We start from the raw sequence: 18,679 nt of genomic DNA on the forward strand, positions 1-18,679 counted from the left end.
AGCCTCAACTTCTTAAGTATCAGAAAGATACTCTCTGGGAGAGAGAAAACTTTGCTAATAAAAAAAGACAATTATTTTTATTGTCTAGCCTAGCCACCTTTGTAGTATGGAGCTTTAATATTTGATAGTGTCAAGTCTGGGTATTTTTTTTTTTTTGCCAGAAAATCTGCTCAAATTTAAGCTTCATTCTCTTGAAGCATCATACTTTTCACAGTGGGAAATAGTTTGCATTTGTTAGCTAAATTACATGAAATTTCATCTTTATCATGCATTCTTGATCCTTTCTCAACTATTGTATAATGACTTGATTGCGAAAGCATCCTTCTTTGACAAAATGGATCAGGTTGCTTCTCCATAAAACTGTATGGCTTTTGAACAGCACTTTCTCTGCAATTATTGCTTTGGGCTGAGGCAAGTTACTGTGAGATGAGAGTCAAAGATTAATATAAGTTTGGAAGGTCTCTGGAGAATATCTGGTCAACATCCTGCTCAATATAGGGCTAACCTGAAAGATTGATCAGTTTGTTCAGGCCTTTATACAGTTGAGTCATGTATATACCCATTAATGGAGATTCTACACATATAGGACAACCTTTTATATTGCTGAATCACTCTTACTGTGAAATACAGTTTCCTAATGTGCAGTCATGATTTTCCTTACTAAAGCCTGTGCCAGTTTTCTCTTTTACTTTTCTTGTGCTTCTTCCAGAAGAGTCTGTCTCTATCTCCATTGCACTCTTTCCTTACGTAGCTGAGGATAGCAACAAAATCTTGCCTTAGACTACTGTTCTAAGTACTACCTCATCTTGGTAGTCATCTTGCTCCAATTTGTCACAGACTGTCTTGAACTCAGAAGCCCAAAACTGGAGGCAGTTTCACAGGTGCCAAAGAATAATCTCTCCTGCCTATGCTTCTGTTAGTATGTTGTATAAGGCCTTCTTGCTAGGGCATACTGCATAATCCTGTTCAGCTTGTCAACTTGTCTGCTAGGGCCCCTGGGTAACACCCTGTGGAGCTGCTTTCCAGCCTTTTCTGTACTTCCACAGAGAGTTCTATCCCAGGTGCATGGCTCTACATTTGCCAGTGTTGAAATTCCTTTGTGGCCATTTCTCCAGCCTGGTGAGGTCCTTCTGATTGGCAGCCTTGCTTTGCAGCACGAATATAATTTTGCACACTCTCCTTGCCAATATGGTATGGTTCATTAGTTTGCTAAGGATGTAATTTGTCCCTTTCTCTCTGTTGTTAATAAAATTTCCATCTCACCATTGATTATACAGGAATGCTACTAGTGGCTGGCCAACAACCGGACTTTGTACTGCTGATAGTAACCTGTTGAGGCTAGCAGTCCAGTCATTTTCCATCCACATTACAGTTCATCTCTGCAGTCCACATCTCACTAATTTGGCTTCAACACTGGACGTTAGAAAAAATGATTTCTCTTTTTAATGTCTTGTTGCTTCGTGTTAGTTCTAAAGAATTTGGCAGAAGTCACATCAGTAATATGCAGTCAAAAAACTAAGCTTGTAAGATTGAAACAGAAGTAAAGGAGATCTCGCTAAAGAACAGAATGGAGACAGAAAATTAATCTGGAGGGGCTGATAAGGTACAAACTTTAGATCCCTGTAAGGATGCTGTTGTGAACTGGCAGACAAAACACGGACAAAGAAAAGGAAGGAAAGATCTAGTAGGAGGAAGCAGATATAAGAGTTTGAGAAAACTCGAAAAAAAGAGTTTGAGCAGGTATAAGAGTTTGAGAAAAACCAGGAAAGTGAACTAGGAGAAAATCCAAAAGAAAACTGAACTGGAGAAAAAGAGTGGAATTCAGAGGTACTCATGAACTGAGACTCGGAGTGGAGACAGTGGCTATAAGCAAACTTGAAACAGAGTGTATATTGCAGAGCATGGGGTGAATAAATTTGAGAGGGAGAAATGGGTTGTGTCTCAGGCTGTGTAGAACAACATCCATCCTAACAGATGCATGAAACTCTTGCATTTCATTCCTGTTCGTCTTGAAGATAATGGCTTAGCCTAGCTGGTTGTTATTCCAGTAGCCCAAGTGGTAGAGGTCAGTGCTGTTGACTGAGCTTCCATCACTCCTGAAACACTGACTGCCATTAAGGGACTTAATGAAATCTGGATTTGGGTGTTGATGATTCACTTTCTTTAAAGCCTTGGCATTTTGCATCTCTGCAGAGAAAATATAATAATGTAACATCAGAAAGATTATGTCATCAGCCTTCTCAAAGCTGAGATATGCCAGGAGTAAATTTGTTTGCCTAATTTCAATACATGTGAAATGAAGTTATTACTGCTTTACCACACAGGAGACTTATGAACAAACATTTATAGAAAATGACCTGCAGAAAATAAATAAGACTGTATTCAGAGTAGGCTTGAATAAGAAGCTTGACATGAGACTACAGCTGAGCAAGGATAAAAACATGAAAAAGATGAGTAGGTGCTCAGTCAGTGAACATAATTTTGGAAGCTAACAATGATATTACTAAATTGTTTGAAATGGAAAAACAAATGTTCCACTGGATTGTTAAACATGCATACTTAGTGTTTTTCTTGGGAAAAAGTAAAGAATCAAAACCAAAATCAAAAATTCACCATAAATATATCTTAGTTTCCATCCTGTTATGGAATTGTATGTTCAGTTACTTTGCATTTATTTAGATGGAAAATAAGGGATGACTGTGCAGAAACAAGGAGTTAATGCACTAGCGTTTCATGTTCTTTAATTTGCTTCTGACATGTACTGTTTGTGATGTGACCCTCAGTTTCTTTTATCCCTTACTTAAGATGAAGGATTTTTCTGGTTTCGTTTCAACAAAGCACCAAGGATCTTACTCTTCACAGGAAGAAATGTGTATCAGTACAAAAGCCAGTCCAGAAAAATAATAATTTCTCTATGTCCCTTTTTTGAAAGCACTTAACAAAATTACCAAGGCCAAGACTGTTTTCACTGAACAGTTAGCATCAGTTCTTTATTATTCACTAAATAGCAGCATTAGGTATTAATAGCTTCAAGCTGTTTTCATGTATGACTGTTTTCTGACTCATACATGCCTTGTTTTCTCTTTATCTAACTCGCTTTAATGTTAACAAATGTTGAGCTGTCTGGAAATGGCAAGTAACCCAAAAGTCTAATAGGCTGACCCTCTGTCTCTGCTCTCCCTCCAAGTTGTTCCAGAACTAAAACCTGTAAGAATGGAGCAAAATAAATTGCCTTGCTTATGACAGGGCAGATATAGTGAAAAATAAATGGAAACAGGTTCATGTCTTCTGCCAAGTGCTTTGTTTAAGTCACATAGCAACCTAAAATGAGGAGTCTGGAGGTGGTTGTTGTAGGGTAGAGGTGTCTCCAGATTATCTGAGGAAATTCTGTTTGTCCCAGAGAAATTACTCAGATCTGTCTCTGTCTTTTATGATTACATCAGTGAGAAAATTTAGGATACAGTTTGAGTTATATGGACAATTCTGAAACCCAGACTGAGAATCAGACTTTTCCTTTAATTGTCTGAGCATGAGAGATACTCAAGACTGCTTTTGTGAGAAGTGAGTCTCCTTAAAAAGTATAGTGCTAGAAATACATTTGTCCCATATATTCCAAATAGAAAAAGAAAAAAAAAAAAAGAAGAAATATTGATCCAATGAAAAGAAGGTCAGATATTTCATTCATTTATCAAGGTAAACAAAATCCACCCCTCTGTCATCTCAGTGTAGTTGAGGTATGGAGGTTTTCTATAGCGTATATTGTGAATCATTACATGGAAATCAATAGATAAATGTTTCCAGCGGGTATTTTTACAAGTGGGAAATGTATGGAGCATGATGTCCAGACTTTTGTCTGTGCTAGGCTCTACACTAAAATTGTCATGGGGAACATTTCATTGAAGAGCTACTTTTATTTCTTATATTTCCCTTTTGGTACAATCAGAACTCTCAACTTCTTTTACAGAATGGATTTTTACAGATTCAGTGGTCTGCAGGAAATCAGGGGTGGAATGCTCTTCATCTCGCTTTCCCTATGATTCTTTTTCACTTCCTAACTCACTAGCTTGTGCAGCAGCAAGTCTTCATGTAAGCACTCTGGTGCAGAACTACACCTTTTCTTCTGCCTGCTGCTGTATGTACACCTGCACTATTTAACTGCTGTGATATATGAGCTCCAGCACATGGAGTTGGCGAGGAGATGAGCTCCTGTGCAGGGATGCAAATGTGTTTCCACATATCAACAGCAAGTGAAAAGAAGAACCAAGAATATGGGTTGTGGAAGTTCTCACTAAGGTTTGCAAAGCAGTGCTGGGGCTGGAAAATGAAGACACGATCAAGATCACTTCAGTATGAAATTCTGCACTGTTGGCTTATCTTTCCATTTTATGCATTAAGCTTTCCAATATGACCCTACTGAAACAGGTTTGGGATTCTGGACTTGTCATCAAACAGTTATTGATTAGAATTATTTAACTTGACGGTCTATAAATCTATATAGATATGTATGTGAAATGAAGTGACTCTGGTTTCAAATTTGGCTATCTAATGGTATATGCTTGAATTCAAAGATGAGTACCTGAGATGATTGATAGAAGCCTTTGAAGAAATACAATACAATTTTAAAACTGTTATTGAAGTTTCAGAATATTATTAAAATTTCTAATTAATATTAGAATATAATTAAAACAAAAACTGAAGTAATGCAAATAACCTTTGTGTAATGACTAAAATGTTCACCTATTTGTCTTATAGATATATGCTTTTAGTTCTCTTACAATTTTTTTGAATCTTTTAATGGTTATTTAATATATTATAGAAATATGTTTTATATATATGTTGAATATAGATACAGCTTGAAAATCAAGCTATAATTTTGATCATATTTATATCACATTAAGCCAATATGAGATCCTGAGGTTGTGTTTCAATTTGTTACTCATACAGGTAATTTTCTAAAATAGTGATATTTGGAATCTTTAATACTTTTGGGACCACTTTGTTGGCAGGGTGTTTTGAAGGCATGCGAATTGTAGCCCCTGGTTACTGCTCAGTCCCAATCCCAGAAGTGGATATGTGTCTGTGATCAGATCTAACTGCCTTACCTGAGCAGAGATGAATAAAGGAGTGGTGTAGTCATCCTTCCCGCTTAGACTCACTGTGATCTGCGGCTTTCCTGATAAGACTTATGCAGGACCATCATGGTTTGCCACACCAGTCTTAGTGCAGTGTTCGCTTCCAGTATTCAGCTGTATGCAACATTGAATATTTTGGTTAGAAATGAGTAAACAGATTATGTATTTATTTCTTTATTTATTCATAGACAGCCATGTGAGAATATTATGTAACTAATAGAAGTTGAAACCTGTTCGTTACTTCTTTTTTTCTTTTTCTCTTTCATTTATAAGAAGCATACATGTATGGGTAAAAAGATAAGAATCAGTCAGAATTCTCTGACTGTAGAATCCTTCTATTATGTGTGTCCTATATGAGCAGCTAATACTATGTTTACAAATGTCACAACAAATGTGTGGTTGCTGTGTCCGTAATACAGAGCATTTGTAGACATTTTCCTTCCTTTGTAATTTATAGAGCAGGCAGCAATTGCTGTTGACCAGGAATAAAGAGTGGGAAGATTAATGAGGTACTATATTGTGGCACCTCAGAAGCATTTGACCTTAGTCTCTGCCTTTATAAGGAATAAGAAATGAATAAGAAGTAGATGACATGTTTACTGAAACAAAATGTAGCTTCTTAATGTCTTGCAAAGAAATGATCAGCAACATAAAAGACAAGAATATGGATTTCTGACAGATCTAATTTGTTCCATGCTGCTGCATAAGTTACCCAAAATATGTCAACCAGCAGTTTTGTAAGCACATATTGTGTACAGCTGGCTAGATGGTCTATTCTACATTTCATGAACCATATGCTCTTTGCTTACAATTAATTGCAATCAGCTTATGCAAATTTATCTCTGGATATAATCAGAATGAATTACTTAGCTACTTTGGGATAATTTAGGTAATGTAGAGTTGTAAAAATTACTATGTATTATTCAGTTAGCACTAATTATTAAGACATTTGTATGTAAAGAAACGAAGATCAGATCTACAGTCTACAAGCTGGAAAGAGAAGGAAAGAATAAAAGAGCACAGCCCAGTTTTTCAATCTGCTATTTTAGTATTTCATACTGCTGTAATGTAACTATTAGTCCAATCTAGCTGAGAGCTGCCTCTGGAAGGGACTTAACGCTGTCATGGTTTTAAACTAAGACAGGAGATTTAGGTTAGATATTAGGTGGAAGTTTTTCACTCAGAGGGTGGTGATGCACTGAACAGGTTGCCCAAGGAGATTGTGGATGCAATGTGGATCCCTGGAGGCATTCAAGGCCAGGCTGAATGTGTCTCTGGTGGTTGGCGACCCTGCTTATAGCAGGGGGGTTGAAACTGGATGATCTTTGACGTCCTTTTCAACCCAGACCACCCTATGATTTATGATTTATCAAAGTTATGTTTTATTTTGTAATGCGAATATAGGGCTTAGCCATAAGTCCCTCTTGCGCACATGTAATGACTACACCCTGCTAGCACACACTGAACAAGTAGGCTGCCAGATTTCATTTCATTACATCCCAGAGAACAAGTATGAGTCAAGTACCTCAGCAAGAGCAGCGTTTCCTCACAAACTACACAGATTATGAGGCATCAACATCTCCCCTGCTTCCATTGTGAATGAAAGAACAAACTAAAATATGTTACTTTGAGACTTACTTATTTGCCTACTAGGGTCTGGAATCTCTTGACAAAATTTGTCACTCATTTTTCTTAACTGAGGAAGAAGGGTATACAAGTAGCTACAAAGTATGAATATTCTGTTGGTCTAACAGAAGCTCAGTTCTGGTGGTGAGTTTCTGGAACATGTATTCCTTGTGTGAGAGAATCAACTAGGACTTGTGCCTCTGCCTTTATGGCTATCCGGCCAGTGTTGCCCCATGGCATGCAGTGTGTTCTAGTCTTGCATTGAATTTTATCTGCTCTCATGCTGCAGGCCAGTCATAGCTTGCAAGTTGCTTAATTTGTTCATATGACTAGGCCCGTCATATGGGCAGGTCCCACACACTAATAATTGGTTTTGATTAAACTGGCTGAATTGCAATTGAATTGAAGTTGGCATAGGGTGTTGTAGATGGCCTGATTGGTAAGCTTATTGGGAAAAGACTTTTGTCTCTTCCTCTATTCCTTAATTCATTCAGGAGGCCTGCATGCACTTCTGTGTACTTAAAATCATGACTTCAGAAAGTCCTTTATTTTGTCAAGGTTTATTTTCCTGTGGCCCAGAAACCACTGATGTCTTTGTGGGCCTGCATGTGGCTGTACCAGTGTTTTTATTTCAAAAATTCATTTAAAAATGGAGAGTACCACTTAAAGTTACTCCGTGAGTTTAAAATGTTATTTTAAGAAAAATAGGCATTTGAAATCATTTTTCAGTTTAGTTTGGATTTTTTGAAACAGTGTCTTCTGAATTGTAATGTGTTATACAATCTGCATTCTTATTTTATGTATCATGGTGTGAGAGAGCCAACATTTATGTCCTTCAATCATTTTGCTCTAAAAACGTACCATTTAGTGTTCATCGTTGAAAGATTACTATGGGAATTCAAAGAAGCTCTGGGTAATTGGCTAAACTGCAGTCTAATGTGCATCTGAAATATTTGGACAGAGAGCTTGCCTAAGAATAAAAGGAACGCTTGAACCCATGAAAACCCCATAAGGGCAAGGTGAAGGAAGATTTATGACTAATTCTTGTGTTTTTACTGGCATTTACCTTTGAAATAGTCTGGAGGTAAGTGTAGTAATCTGACAGCATTTCCTGAAACTCTCTTTTCGAGTCTACTGAGTGCATTTAACCTTCTCCCTTCAGATGGTAGGATTGTGCTAGTTTATTTGGAAATTGAAAAGAAAATGAAAAATAAGTGTAGTTACAGAGTAATTCTGAAGAAAGTTCACTAGTAACAGTGAAACTCAGAGAAAAAAATTGTTCTGGATGTTGGATTACATTCTTATATGAAAGACTGAACTTCAGCTTTTTCATAAATGCCATATTTTAATTCTCAGAATGATGTAAGAAATGTAGTAGTACAAGTTTTCAGCTTAGTCTTTAATAGAGATAAGGATAACCAGATATTTCTGTAAGCATGGAGGCTGCAGAGGATATATACCAGACATACTCAGCTGGAGCTGCCTTTTTTTTTCCTTTTTTTTTTTTCATACTTCCAGCTTTTCAAACATATTTCATTCTTTAGATTGTTTACACTAAAGTGATTTGTCCTTTCCCTCTCAGACCTTTTGCCCATCTGGCTCTCATCTTTGACATACTTCTGGTCACAGCTGATTTCCACACTCATCCTCCTGTCTCGTCTGTCCCCAGAACTACTCTGCCACACACCAGCTCAGTATTGCTTCCAGAAAATCAGATCAATGCAGTGCCCACAGGCACTCTATCTGTCAGCAACTTCTCCATCAAGTTTGGCATACTTTTAGGCACTGAATAAAGGTGTTTCCTCAGATTATGTGACTCCTCGTACACCAGAGTCTGTGAGGTTGTCTGACTGAATGTGAGACAATGTCAGAGACAGCTCCCAAACCAACTGCCAGGAGGTACGAATGGGCAGAGAAACCCTGAGCAATTTGGCTATTAATGGTTATTAATTTGGATCCTGGGGAAGTGGATCAAAATGTTCATTTCACAGGTACTTTTTATTTCTCCTAAAAGAGCAGGGGGACATCCAGTGATCACAAATTAGAAGCATACAGCATACAGCAAAACTGTACTGTTAATTTTTAAATAAGCAAACTGACAATGTTAGAAGTAGCAGAAATCTCTAAATGGACCACTTGAAATTTAAGTATGTAAGAAAGAGAACTCTTCTAGAGCTGTTTACTGGAATAGAAGTTGAAACATTAAATAGTTCTGAAATCATTCAGGATCAGTACAGTCCCCAGCCTTTAGGAAGGAGAAATCTATTGTAAAAGTGTAACAACTGAGGAATTACTGATTAGGGAAAAGGATTGTGAGAAAAAATCTAAAGGGTAGAGAAAATCATAAACTATATGCAACAGAGTAGTAATATACAGGAAAGGCAAATTTTATTCTTTGAAGACTGAAACAGGTGAAGAGATAAGTATGCTGTTTTAGGAGAAACTAGCAAAGCCTCATTCAAAGTTTCTTTCAGGAAATGAGAGCAGTGATAAGATGGGAGAACTAGGAGAATTTGTGGAGAGAAGACTTAGGTTGAGATGTGGAAGGGAAGGGAAGATTTGTACTGAGGGGACTGTGACTGTGTTGCTCTCCAGGATAAGTGGAAATAGCTGAGGATCTCAGAGCAGAGAATGATGTAGGCTGGACTTTAGGTAGTAAAGCACCAAACAGACACAGAAACAGCCTTCTTCATCAGAAGTGTAGTCAGGGAAAGTTAAAACAAGGAGACCTGTGAGGCAGGTCTATATATATCTTTTAAGGGATATTCTGTCCCCTGTTTACCACAGCTGAACTTTGTATTTTAGTATACAAGTATACAGTGATTGCAAGATATGCAATTTCTGTAGATCTATTTATGTTGTTTTCACATTGAGACCACAGTGTAATTTGACTAGTGGTAGAGTTTGCAGTAACTCTGGCATGCGGTTAAAGTAGAAGTATCTCTCTGAACGCATCTGTAGAGGTTTTTTTGTTTGTTTGTTTGGCTTCTTTTTGCATATTATATATGTGCTTATTTGTGAATGTGTATTTCATAAGAAAGAACGCTTTGATATTTGAATATTTTCATCAAAACTTTGAAAAAATGATACGTTATGGTGATTATCACGTACTGTGGCTATTATGACATCTCTCTTGGTTGTTTAGAGGTATGATTCTAGTACTCATTTTACCCCATGGGCAGTGTTCTGGTGCCCAGACCCTTAGGACTCCAGTAGCATGCAGGCTTTCAGTGTAACGGATGCAGCCTTGGTCCAGAGAAGAAAATATGGAAGTGCAAGTCACACAACACAAGGCTCTTTATGTAAGTGAAATTTCTTAGCTTTAAAGCTATCATAGAAATTAAAAAAAAAAGCAAACCTTTAAATGTTTAAATTCTGTTTGGACTGACTTGAAACATTTTAGTTTTACTTGTAGGTAGTTCCTAGCATTTATAATGAGCTGCTCATCACGTAATGTTAGAAATTTTAAGTTCAGCTTTGGTAAAAATTCATATAATTTTGTTTCCTTTATGATTAATGAGATATATGTGATTATAATGATTCTAAGGTTCCTCAATCCTTTTTAAATTATAAATCTCAGCTTGTGCTTGTGGAACATGAGAAGTGGGCCAAAGGGAAGTAGGACTGAATGTTAAGATTAATAGGAACTAAGTAGCCATGGCAGATTGGGTTGAGAGGATAGAGACAGAAGAATGGAACCTTCTAGCCTGAGACAGAAAGAAAATAAGTAGTGACGGAGGAGGAAAAAGAGCTTTTCATGAGGAGTCTGGGGAGAGGAGAAGTAGCTTTGAAGTGTCACTCCAGGCACCAGAATTTGTTTTTTTCTGGACAAGGAAGTTGAGACTGGAAGGAAAAGGTGAAGTTAAATGTAAGAATGGGAAAAAAGGAGCTGAGTAGATCAAGTGAGAATATTTGAACAACTGCAGGAGGGCAAGGCAGGTATGGCCATTGGCAATATTCACTATGCTTTATTTCTTCTATTCTGGAGTAGTGACTTGGAGTGTCACTATTTACAGCTGTTAACAATTATCACCAACATTCTTCTTTTACAATGCTCAGGTAGGGACTAAGAGTCCTCTCTTGCTGTCGCCTCCTGCGTTAAGGGAAGTGCACCAGTATGTTTTAGGCCTGCTCTCCATGACTATATTTATAGCCTCATTTATATGAGGCTAAAAGATAAAAATTTTGTTTAGCTAAGCATCCTTTTCAGAAGGTGAGAAGCTGCACACGGGCAAAACAGTTTGAAACATGTATTCTGAATAAGCCTAAAGTTTGGTGACCTGTGCAAAACTTTTTGCTTCCATGTTCTGATGTAATTATTATTATAATGATAATTAATTAACTTATAGGATCATCATAGGACAACTTCTGCCTCAGTATATGAAAAGGAACAAATCTGCAATGTGTTTTATTCATATAGTGAAATATGACACTGTAAATTCTCTACAACCATAAATTCTCACAACTACTGGTAAATAAATGGAATGAGGCAAATTCAAAGTAGTATTACATGAAGGCAGTTGATTGCTGGACTTAAGAACTGAATTCTCTGTCTAACTGTCACAAATACTTCTGTGAAGTTCAGAAATCTTTTAAATCAAAGTCTTCACAATTAGTCTTGTGTTGTATTGTAATTTTCTTTGTGCTGAATGGAAGCCCTGAAATCTGACTTACCTAAGTGTTGAACATTTACCCTTGCAATTGCAGACAAGAGAAGTAGCACTCTGAACATATAAAATACTGTTTAATGGTGGGTACTTAAAAACTCAGGTTTGAACATGACTCTGTATATACTTTTGACCTTAATCTCTCAGCCTCATTTTTCATCCTTTTGACTCAATTAGAAAAAAATACATTCGTTAGCTACTCAAATGTTATAGTTGCATGGCAATACTGAAAGAAAATTAATTCTGATGATAAAGTTGTATTCAGCTAGTGTGTTGTGAGCAATGAGCCAGATGCTGAGCAGTTAAGGACAAAAAGCAACACCAAACAAAGGCAGAATAGCTGCTCGTTTAATAAATTCTCTGTCTTCTGTGCATTGATGAGCTGTTGCCTTGTAGAAAGTATTTTCCTACAATTAAAGATAATATGCACACGTACAGGAAGAAACAACAGAACTTTAGGTTGTGTTTGCAAGGTGCAGTTCAACCATATAGTATATTTAAAATCATAATCTTCCTTTAATGTATGTTGACATATATATATATATATATGTTGAAAGGACATTGAGGTGCTGGAGCAGGTCCAAAGAAAGGCAAGGCTTGTGAAGGGCTTGTGAAGGGCTCTCCAATGAGGAGAGATTGAAGGAACTGGGGCTGTTTAGTTTGGGGAAAAGGAGACTGAGGGGAGACCTTATTGCTCTCTTCCAATATCTGAAACGTGCTTACAGTGAGAGCGGGATTGGTCTCTTCTCACTGGTGATAGGTGACAGGACAAGGGGAAATGGCCTCAAGTTGTACCAGGGCAAGTTTAGGTTGGATATCAGGAAAAACTTTGCAGAAAGAGTTGTTAAGCACTGGAATGGGCTCCCCAGGGAGGTGGTTGAGTCATCATACCTGGATGTGTTTAAAAACTGTTTGGATGTGGTTTTTAGGGACATGATTTAGCAGAGGGTTGTTAGAGTTAGGGTAGTGTGGTTAGGTTGAGGTTGAACTTGATAATCTTTAAGGTCTTTTCCAACCTGAGCAGTTCTATGATTCTATGATTCTATGTCCTAAAGCATGTGTGTGGGCGTTTCTGCATAGATACAGCAAGAAATTATGAGTCTTCTGTGTATCTGTAACAAAAAAAACCTGAACACCAGAACACAGAAAACTGCCAACTCTTGAGAATTGTTTGAGTTTGGGGCTATTCTATAACATACAACTACACAATGAAAAGACTAATGAAAATTACTCTGTTATAATTGAGTCTGACAAACCTGAGAAACACAGTGAAACAGAACAAATTTCTCTGAATTCAGTATTATTAGAATCCATTTTGTCCTATTCCAAAGGGTGGGATTTTATTTATTTATTTATTTGTTTGTTTCAGGAATTTAAATTACAGACCTGCTGAACCATCATCCATGTTGAATGTTTTACCTTTTAAAGAATCACCTTATTACCACCCCAAGAGAATATTCAATATTTTCCAGAAATTTGGTTTGTCAAATCCAAATACACTACTTTGATCACTCATTTTAAAACTAACCTGACTGAAAGATGAAGAAAACCAATGCCAAAGTAAAAGTTTAATTTCTTTGAAATTTCTTTGAAAATAAGGAATTTTGATGACCTAGCAAGATATGCTTTTGTTTTCATGTTGACAGAACCCTTCCTCAATGCTATCATTGGTTGGTCAATATTGTGCTATTTTTCTGAAGTCATTTTACTTTAGTTATCAAACCAAAGTTTGATTTATTTTATTCCAAAGAAAACATGGCAGTGTCTTCAGATTGTAAAACACATTTTCTGATACACTGTTCTGTAAATATTTTAAGAATATCTTATTATTTAGTTTTCAGATAATTTCATTTCATTGCATTTTCCTTAATTTCTCACCTTTCAATTATATTTCATTTTTTAAAATTATTTTCTTCCCCTGTGCTGAATTCTGTCCTATTTTCAATTGGTTTCCTTGTCCATTTTTTTTTTTTTAATTTATTGGCTTTAGCCTATAGCTTCTATTATTTTTAATACTCTTCCCATTCTCTTTTCTCATCGTTTTTGTCAATTATTTCTTTAAGTCAATCATTCATCACACTGGCTCAGGAATATCTGCTCATGTAGTTCTGTTTAGGTTTCCCTGCATTCGACTGTTGAAGGAGAAGAAGAGATGAGCAAAATTTCTGAAATAAGTCAAATTGTCCAAATAAATAAGATTAAAGGAATTAACATTACATTTTGTGGGGTAGACAGCAAACTGTAAGGGTCATAATCATTATCTAGGCAAGCTGCTTATCGCTCTCACTTTTCACGATACAAACAGAGATATTAACTTGGAGATGGACAGGGAATAAGCTGAGGATAATGGAGAAAAAAAAGACTTGCATGTATATTAATTGACTAAACTAGGCCAAGGCAAAGACACGAGAGTCAGCACGGTGGCTCTCAGTGCTTAATAGGTTGACATCCCCAGGCGGGGTTTGGCCTGTCTGAGTAACCTTCTCCCAGGCTGAGGTTCAGGCCAGAGGTATGCAAAGATCCTTCCCCGTTGGCTGCATAGATGAAATTTTGCTCTTCTGGGGAGGTCGTAGTCCTGGAATCAGTTCCTTTGATAAGCCCCAGCTAAACTTAATCAACAGTGGAGGTTCAGCCAAAGATTGCTGCTGGTTCCTGTTTCTATTACTAGAACCCATCTTCACTGTGGTAACCCATTTAATGCTAACTGTTGCCTAATTTAGGACCACCTCCTGGGATCCTGTCTAACCTAAAATATACTGTGAATTTATCTGCTTGGTATACAACTACATGTAACACCACTCTCTCTCCATCAAGTTACATCAATACATCAAGTTGTATTTAGCTAAATTACAACCGTCGACATTTAGGGATATTTGTTTTAAACAAACTTTTTCATTTGAGTAGCATATGATTTTTTTTTCCACATTCATTGGATCTACTTTCTGAGAGTACATTTTTGAGGCACTTAATATGCCTAGCAATTGTCTGTTTGTATACTTGGTTGTTCCTACTGCACTACTTCTCCTTGTGATATCTTTTAAATATTTTCAATTAGCTCTGGATAAATAATATTTTATAAATATTTTACACCATGTGGTGTAAAATAAACAGCAAATTAATTAGTTTCATAGTGAATAGTATAATACTTCATAGACTTACTTCATAGACTTATTTCCATTCTATTGCATGGAAAGCTTTATCCTTGTTAGACCTTGGTTTCACTGGAAAGGAACAGTGTTACTGAGGCTCTTTACACTGAAAAGTTCCAAAAAATCTGATAAGAAAAATATTAGTGGCTGCACATTCTTGTATTAAAATGAATACATAGTCTTTCTCAAGGTGTCTCCTTTAACTGCTCAAATATGTTTCCCCTTAACCTTTCCTTCCTATGAAATCTCTTTATTTTAGATAAAATGAGTTGTGAATAAATTGGGCCTTACCTCATTTTTGGCTGGGTTGTGCACTGTAGTTCATTAAATTCATCCTGCCTGCCAATCAGTGTTATGTCATAAAAAATATAGTTTACATTAGAAAACTTCAATTCCCTCATATATAGATTAGTTTTGCCTTATAGTCAACATGAGGTTGAAGGTCTCTGGTCTGCTTTAAAGTTTCAGATGACCTGTGAATGTCTAAAATGTTTGGGGATCGTCAGCCTGGAGAAGAGAAGGCTCAGAGGAGTCCTTATAGTGGCCTTCCAGTACCTGAAGGGGCCCTACAGGAAAGCTGGAGAGGGACTTTTTAGAAGGGCATGTTGTGACAGGACAAGGGGAAATGGTTTTAAACTGGAAGAGGGTAGATTTAGACTAGATATTAAGAACAAATTCTGTACTGTGAGGGTGGTGAGACACTGGAACAGGTTGCCCAGAGAGGTTGTGAATGCTTCCTCCCTGGAAACATCCAAGGCCATACTGGATGGGGCTCTGAACAACCTGGTCTAGTGGGAGGTGTCCCTGCCTATAGCAAGAGGGCTGGAACTAGATGGTCTCAAAGGCACCTTCTGACCCAAACCATTCTACAATTCTATTCTATGATTCTATGAAAACAGAGGTGTTTTGTTTGCTAACAAATTTACTGAAGAACAGATTCAGTGTGACATAAGTGGTAAACATGAAAGTGACTGTAGAAAACTGCTTGTCCTGCTTTTTAAGCTCCAAAGCGCTTTCAATTTTATATGTCTGCTGTATTGTTATATTTGGAAAAGAACAGTAAATCATGTGTTCCCTGAGGTTTTTTGCTCTCTAATCTATTCTATTTCACTGGGGGCCTTGTAGGAAGGTCTTTATCTGGGGTTTTCTTTCTTTTTGATATGTGTTTCTCTTTGGTAAAAATAGTTGACAAGAACTTTTGGTCTTTCTTTTGTTATTGCTTGTATAGATTACAAAGGAAATTGTTGAAAAGTTTCCTATTGTATTTTGGGTAGGATAGTCTTGCCAACATTATTAAAATTGGTTTAGGTTGTTGCATGATGTTCTCCGGAAGGCTAACCGTTGAAACCTAAATGAAAACTGGATGAAGAGCAGAATGTTATTTTGTGTCAGATACAGCATCAGTGGTCTGTGATGTGCACAAGCTAGCAGATGGTTTATGGATGAAATATGAGATGTTACTTTGATTTTGCAAACTCTGCATTAGTGAGATCCTCTTTTTCCAAAGGACTGCTTCCTCACATCTTCTAAAGAAGTACTATGGTTGTGATAATGGAAAGTTTATTTATTACTTGATTTCATTGCCATGGTATAAATGGAAAGGGTTGGCAGACTGTTAGTCCTTTTGAAGATCGGACTGGAGACTTTCCATTTTTTCATCCCACTGTGGTTCACAAGGGCCTCAATGTGATGATTCTGTAAGGCTGATGTTCAAAACTTTGCCTGAAGTGGTGCTTGAGTGACTCTGATTTTACTGTGTGTTGGGAGAGGAAGCTGGCAAGGTCCTTTGGATTCGTTTTGTTTGGTGAAGGTCTGTACAAAAGACTTACAGTGAACTTTCAATATAATAGTTTTGTTAGCAGAAAGACAGAGGTTATCTAAGTAAAATATAAAATGCAGATGCATTATTGGCAGGCATGAGTAATTGTGTTAGTCTCTTATCTTTCTGTGATCCCTTTCACCACTGATCCTCTGTGTATTTGTAGGAAGCAAAACCTTCAGTTTTTGCATTTGTGCGTGTGTGTGAAATCTCTTATCTATTCTAGATAGGAGAAGCTTTTCTGTCTATTTGTTTCAGGCAATTTTTCAGTCATTTCTTATTTTCTTATTTTTTAGTAAAAATATACGTGTGAGTCTAATCTTGATCTGAGAGGAAATAAATATTTTGAAAAGGTGAAAAACTGATTAAATAATCTAGCTGCAAGCCAGAAGGAACAGGGTAGGGAAGATAAGAAACAGTAACTGATCAGTTCTCAGTAGATAAAAATGAAGTTAATTAAATGAGACACTGAGACAAAGCAAAATCAAAGAAAAATTCAAGACTTGAAGAAGAATAAGAAAACTATCTTATGTTTGGCAGATTTGGATAGATACTTACAAGTATCATATATGTATTGCATAGAGATTCATAAAATATACTGTTTTTGCTTTTTCATGCTTTAACATTTGAAATAGGAAATGATTTCTTTTTCTTCCTACTTGTGCAAATGCACATTTTCAGAATTCTGACACATTCTGGTTTTCACACATTGCTTAAAAAACAGTTGTGCCATGTCAGAGCTTCACCATTTGCATTTTTTTCTGTCTTGCACCGATCCTAAGAACAATAAAAGGGCATTAAAAAGAAGTTTTCAAAATTAGGTGGTATAGAAGGCTTGGTAAAGAATTTTGAGTTTAAAAAATTCAGCTTTCCTGAATGATGCCAGTAACAGTTGTAAGGTCTCACAGGGCAAGTCAGTCTGTTTCTCCAATAACTGTTATTCATTCAATGTTCTTCAATGAAAATATTTTGGGACAGAAAGTATATACAAGGTGGTACAGAAAGTGTATATTTGGGGGTGGTTGGCAGCACACGTGAGAGTGTATGGGTGATTTTGGCTGATATAAAGCTTTTGGGAGTTCAGGTTGGACTGCAGCAGGAGGTTTTGGGGAGTTTTGCCTAGATGAAAGAGAACAGTTGAGAATAATAGTTGTCAGAAAGCCACAGAAGAGTAATGGTTTGGAGCACGAGTGGAGCAGGAGGGACTGTTGGTGCCAGATGTCTCAATTTATCGAAATTGCAAAGTGTGTGACTGCTTACCTTCTAGGAACAACCTCAGAGATCACTGCTGTTCCTCTTGTTATTTTCACATTCTCTCATTTCTGAATCTTGTTTATCAAGCCTATAGCAATGAGCTGTAATAACCTCTTACAAAACGTGAATTAATTGCCACTTATGCGATAAATTTGTTCTGTTTTCATTTTCAAACTATTTACTGATACTTCAGTCATGCTGTACCCTTTGGACAGGAGAAGGTACACTAAAAATCGCTATTTTACTTTTATTTATATTTTTATTTTTTACTCCTTTGTAATATCTTTAGAAATACTGATTACTTTATCAAATAGCTTTTTAATTTTTCAAGGTACAATGCTTATTAACATCGGATTAATTTGCGAAGAATTGTGAAGAATTTCTCAGTATTTCATGATTTCTACACTTCTCCAATTAGAACCAATTAGAAAGCAAGATACAAAGTCAATTTTTTTTCCTATCTGTTCAAAATCTAGATCTTCAAAATCTAGATCTTCAAAAACAGATTTGCTCTTCTTTCTTAGTCCTTAGGAGTGGATGAGACTTAACAATGCTGAAATATTTGTTTTTCTTTTGTTTTTCTGCTGCTAACAGGCCAAGCTCTGATAACAGGCGCCACAGCATTCGAGAGAGGATGTCTAGTACCAATGAGAAAGGGAGTCTATCCATGGAGTCCACCAAGGAGACCCGGTACTGTGCTGTGTGCAACGACTATGCTTCAGGCTACCATTATGGGGTCTGGTCTTGTGAGGGCTGCAAAGCTTTTTTCAAAAGAAGTATTCAAGGTAATAAGTTGCTCAAGTGAATCACCTTAACTTTTTACTCCTGAGGAAGCTACTTGAAATTCCAGCCTGAGCCCAGGACAGTAACATTTATTGAGATTTTACTAGCAGTAACTGTTTTCTCCTATGTATGCTTAGCTCTGTATTTGGTGAATGCTTCTCACAGATATGTAATATATTGCTATTTAGACCAAAATTAATGATGGAAAAGAAAAACTTCTCTAAATTCTTCTTGGTTTCTGTATGTCTG

At 36.7% G+C, this 18,679-nt stretch overlaps 1 protein-coding gene across 1 annotated transcript in view; it reads left to right on the forward strand.

Annotated features, from left to right (window-relative positions):
• ESR1 (estrogen receptor 1) overlaps nt 1-18,679 on the forward strand; it is a 156,750-nt gene that overhangs the window by 60,753 nt on the left and 77,318 nt on the right. The window contains 1 exon segment of the mRNA XM_010707191.3: nt 18,242-18,432. Within this exon segment, the coding sequence (XP_010705493.3) occupies nt 18,242-18,432 (191 nt within the window).

The sequence above is a fragment of the Meleagris gallopavo genome, chromosome 2 (assembly GCF_000146605.3).
Source record: "Meleagris gallopavo isolate NT-WF06-2002-E0010 breed Aviagen turkey brand Nicholas breeding stock chromosome 2, Turkey_5.1, whole genome shotgun sequence".
Taxonomy (NCBI): Eukaryota; Metazoa; Chordata; class Aves; order Galliformes; family Phasianidae; genus Meleagris; species Meleagris gallopavo.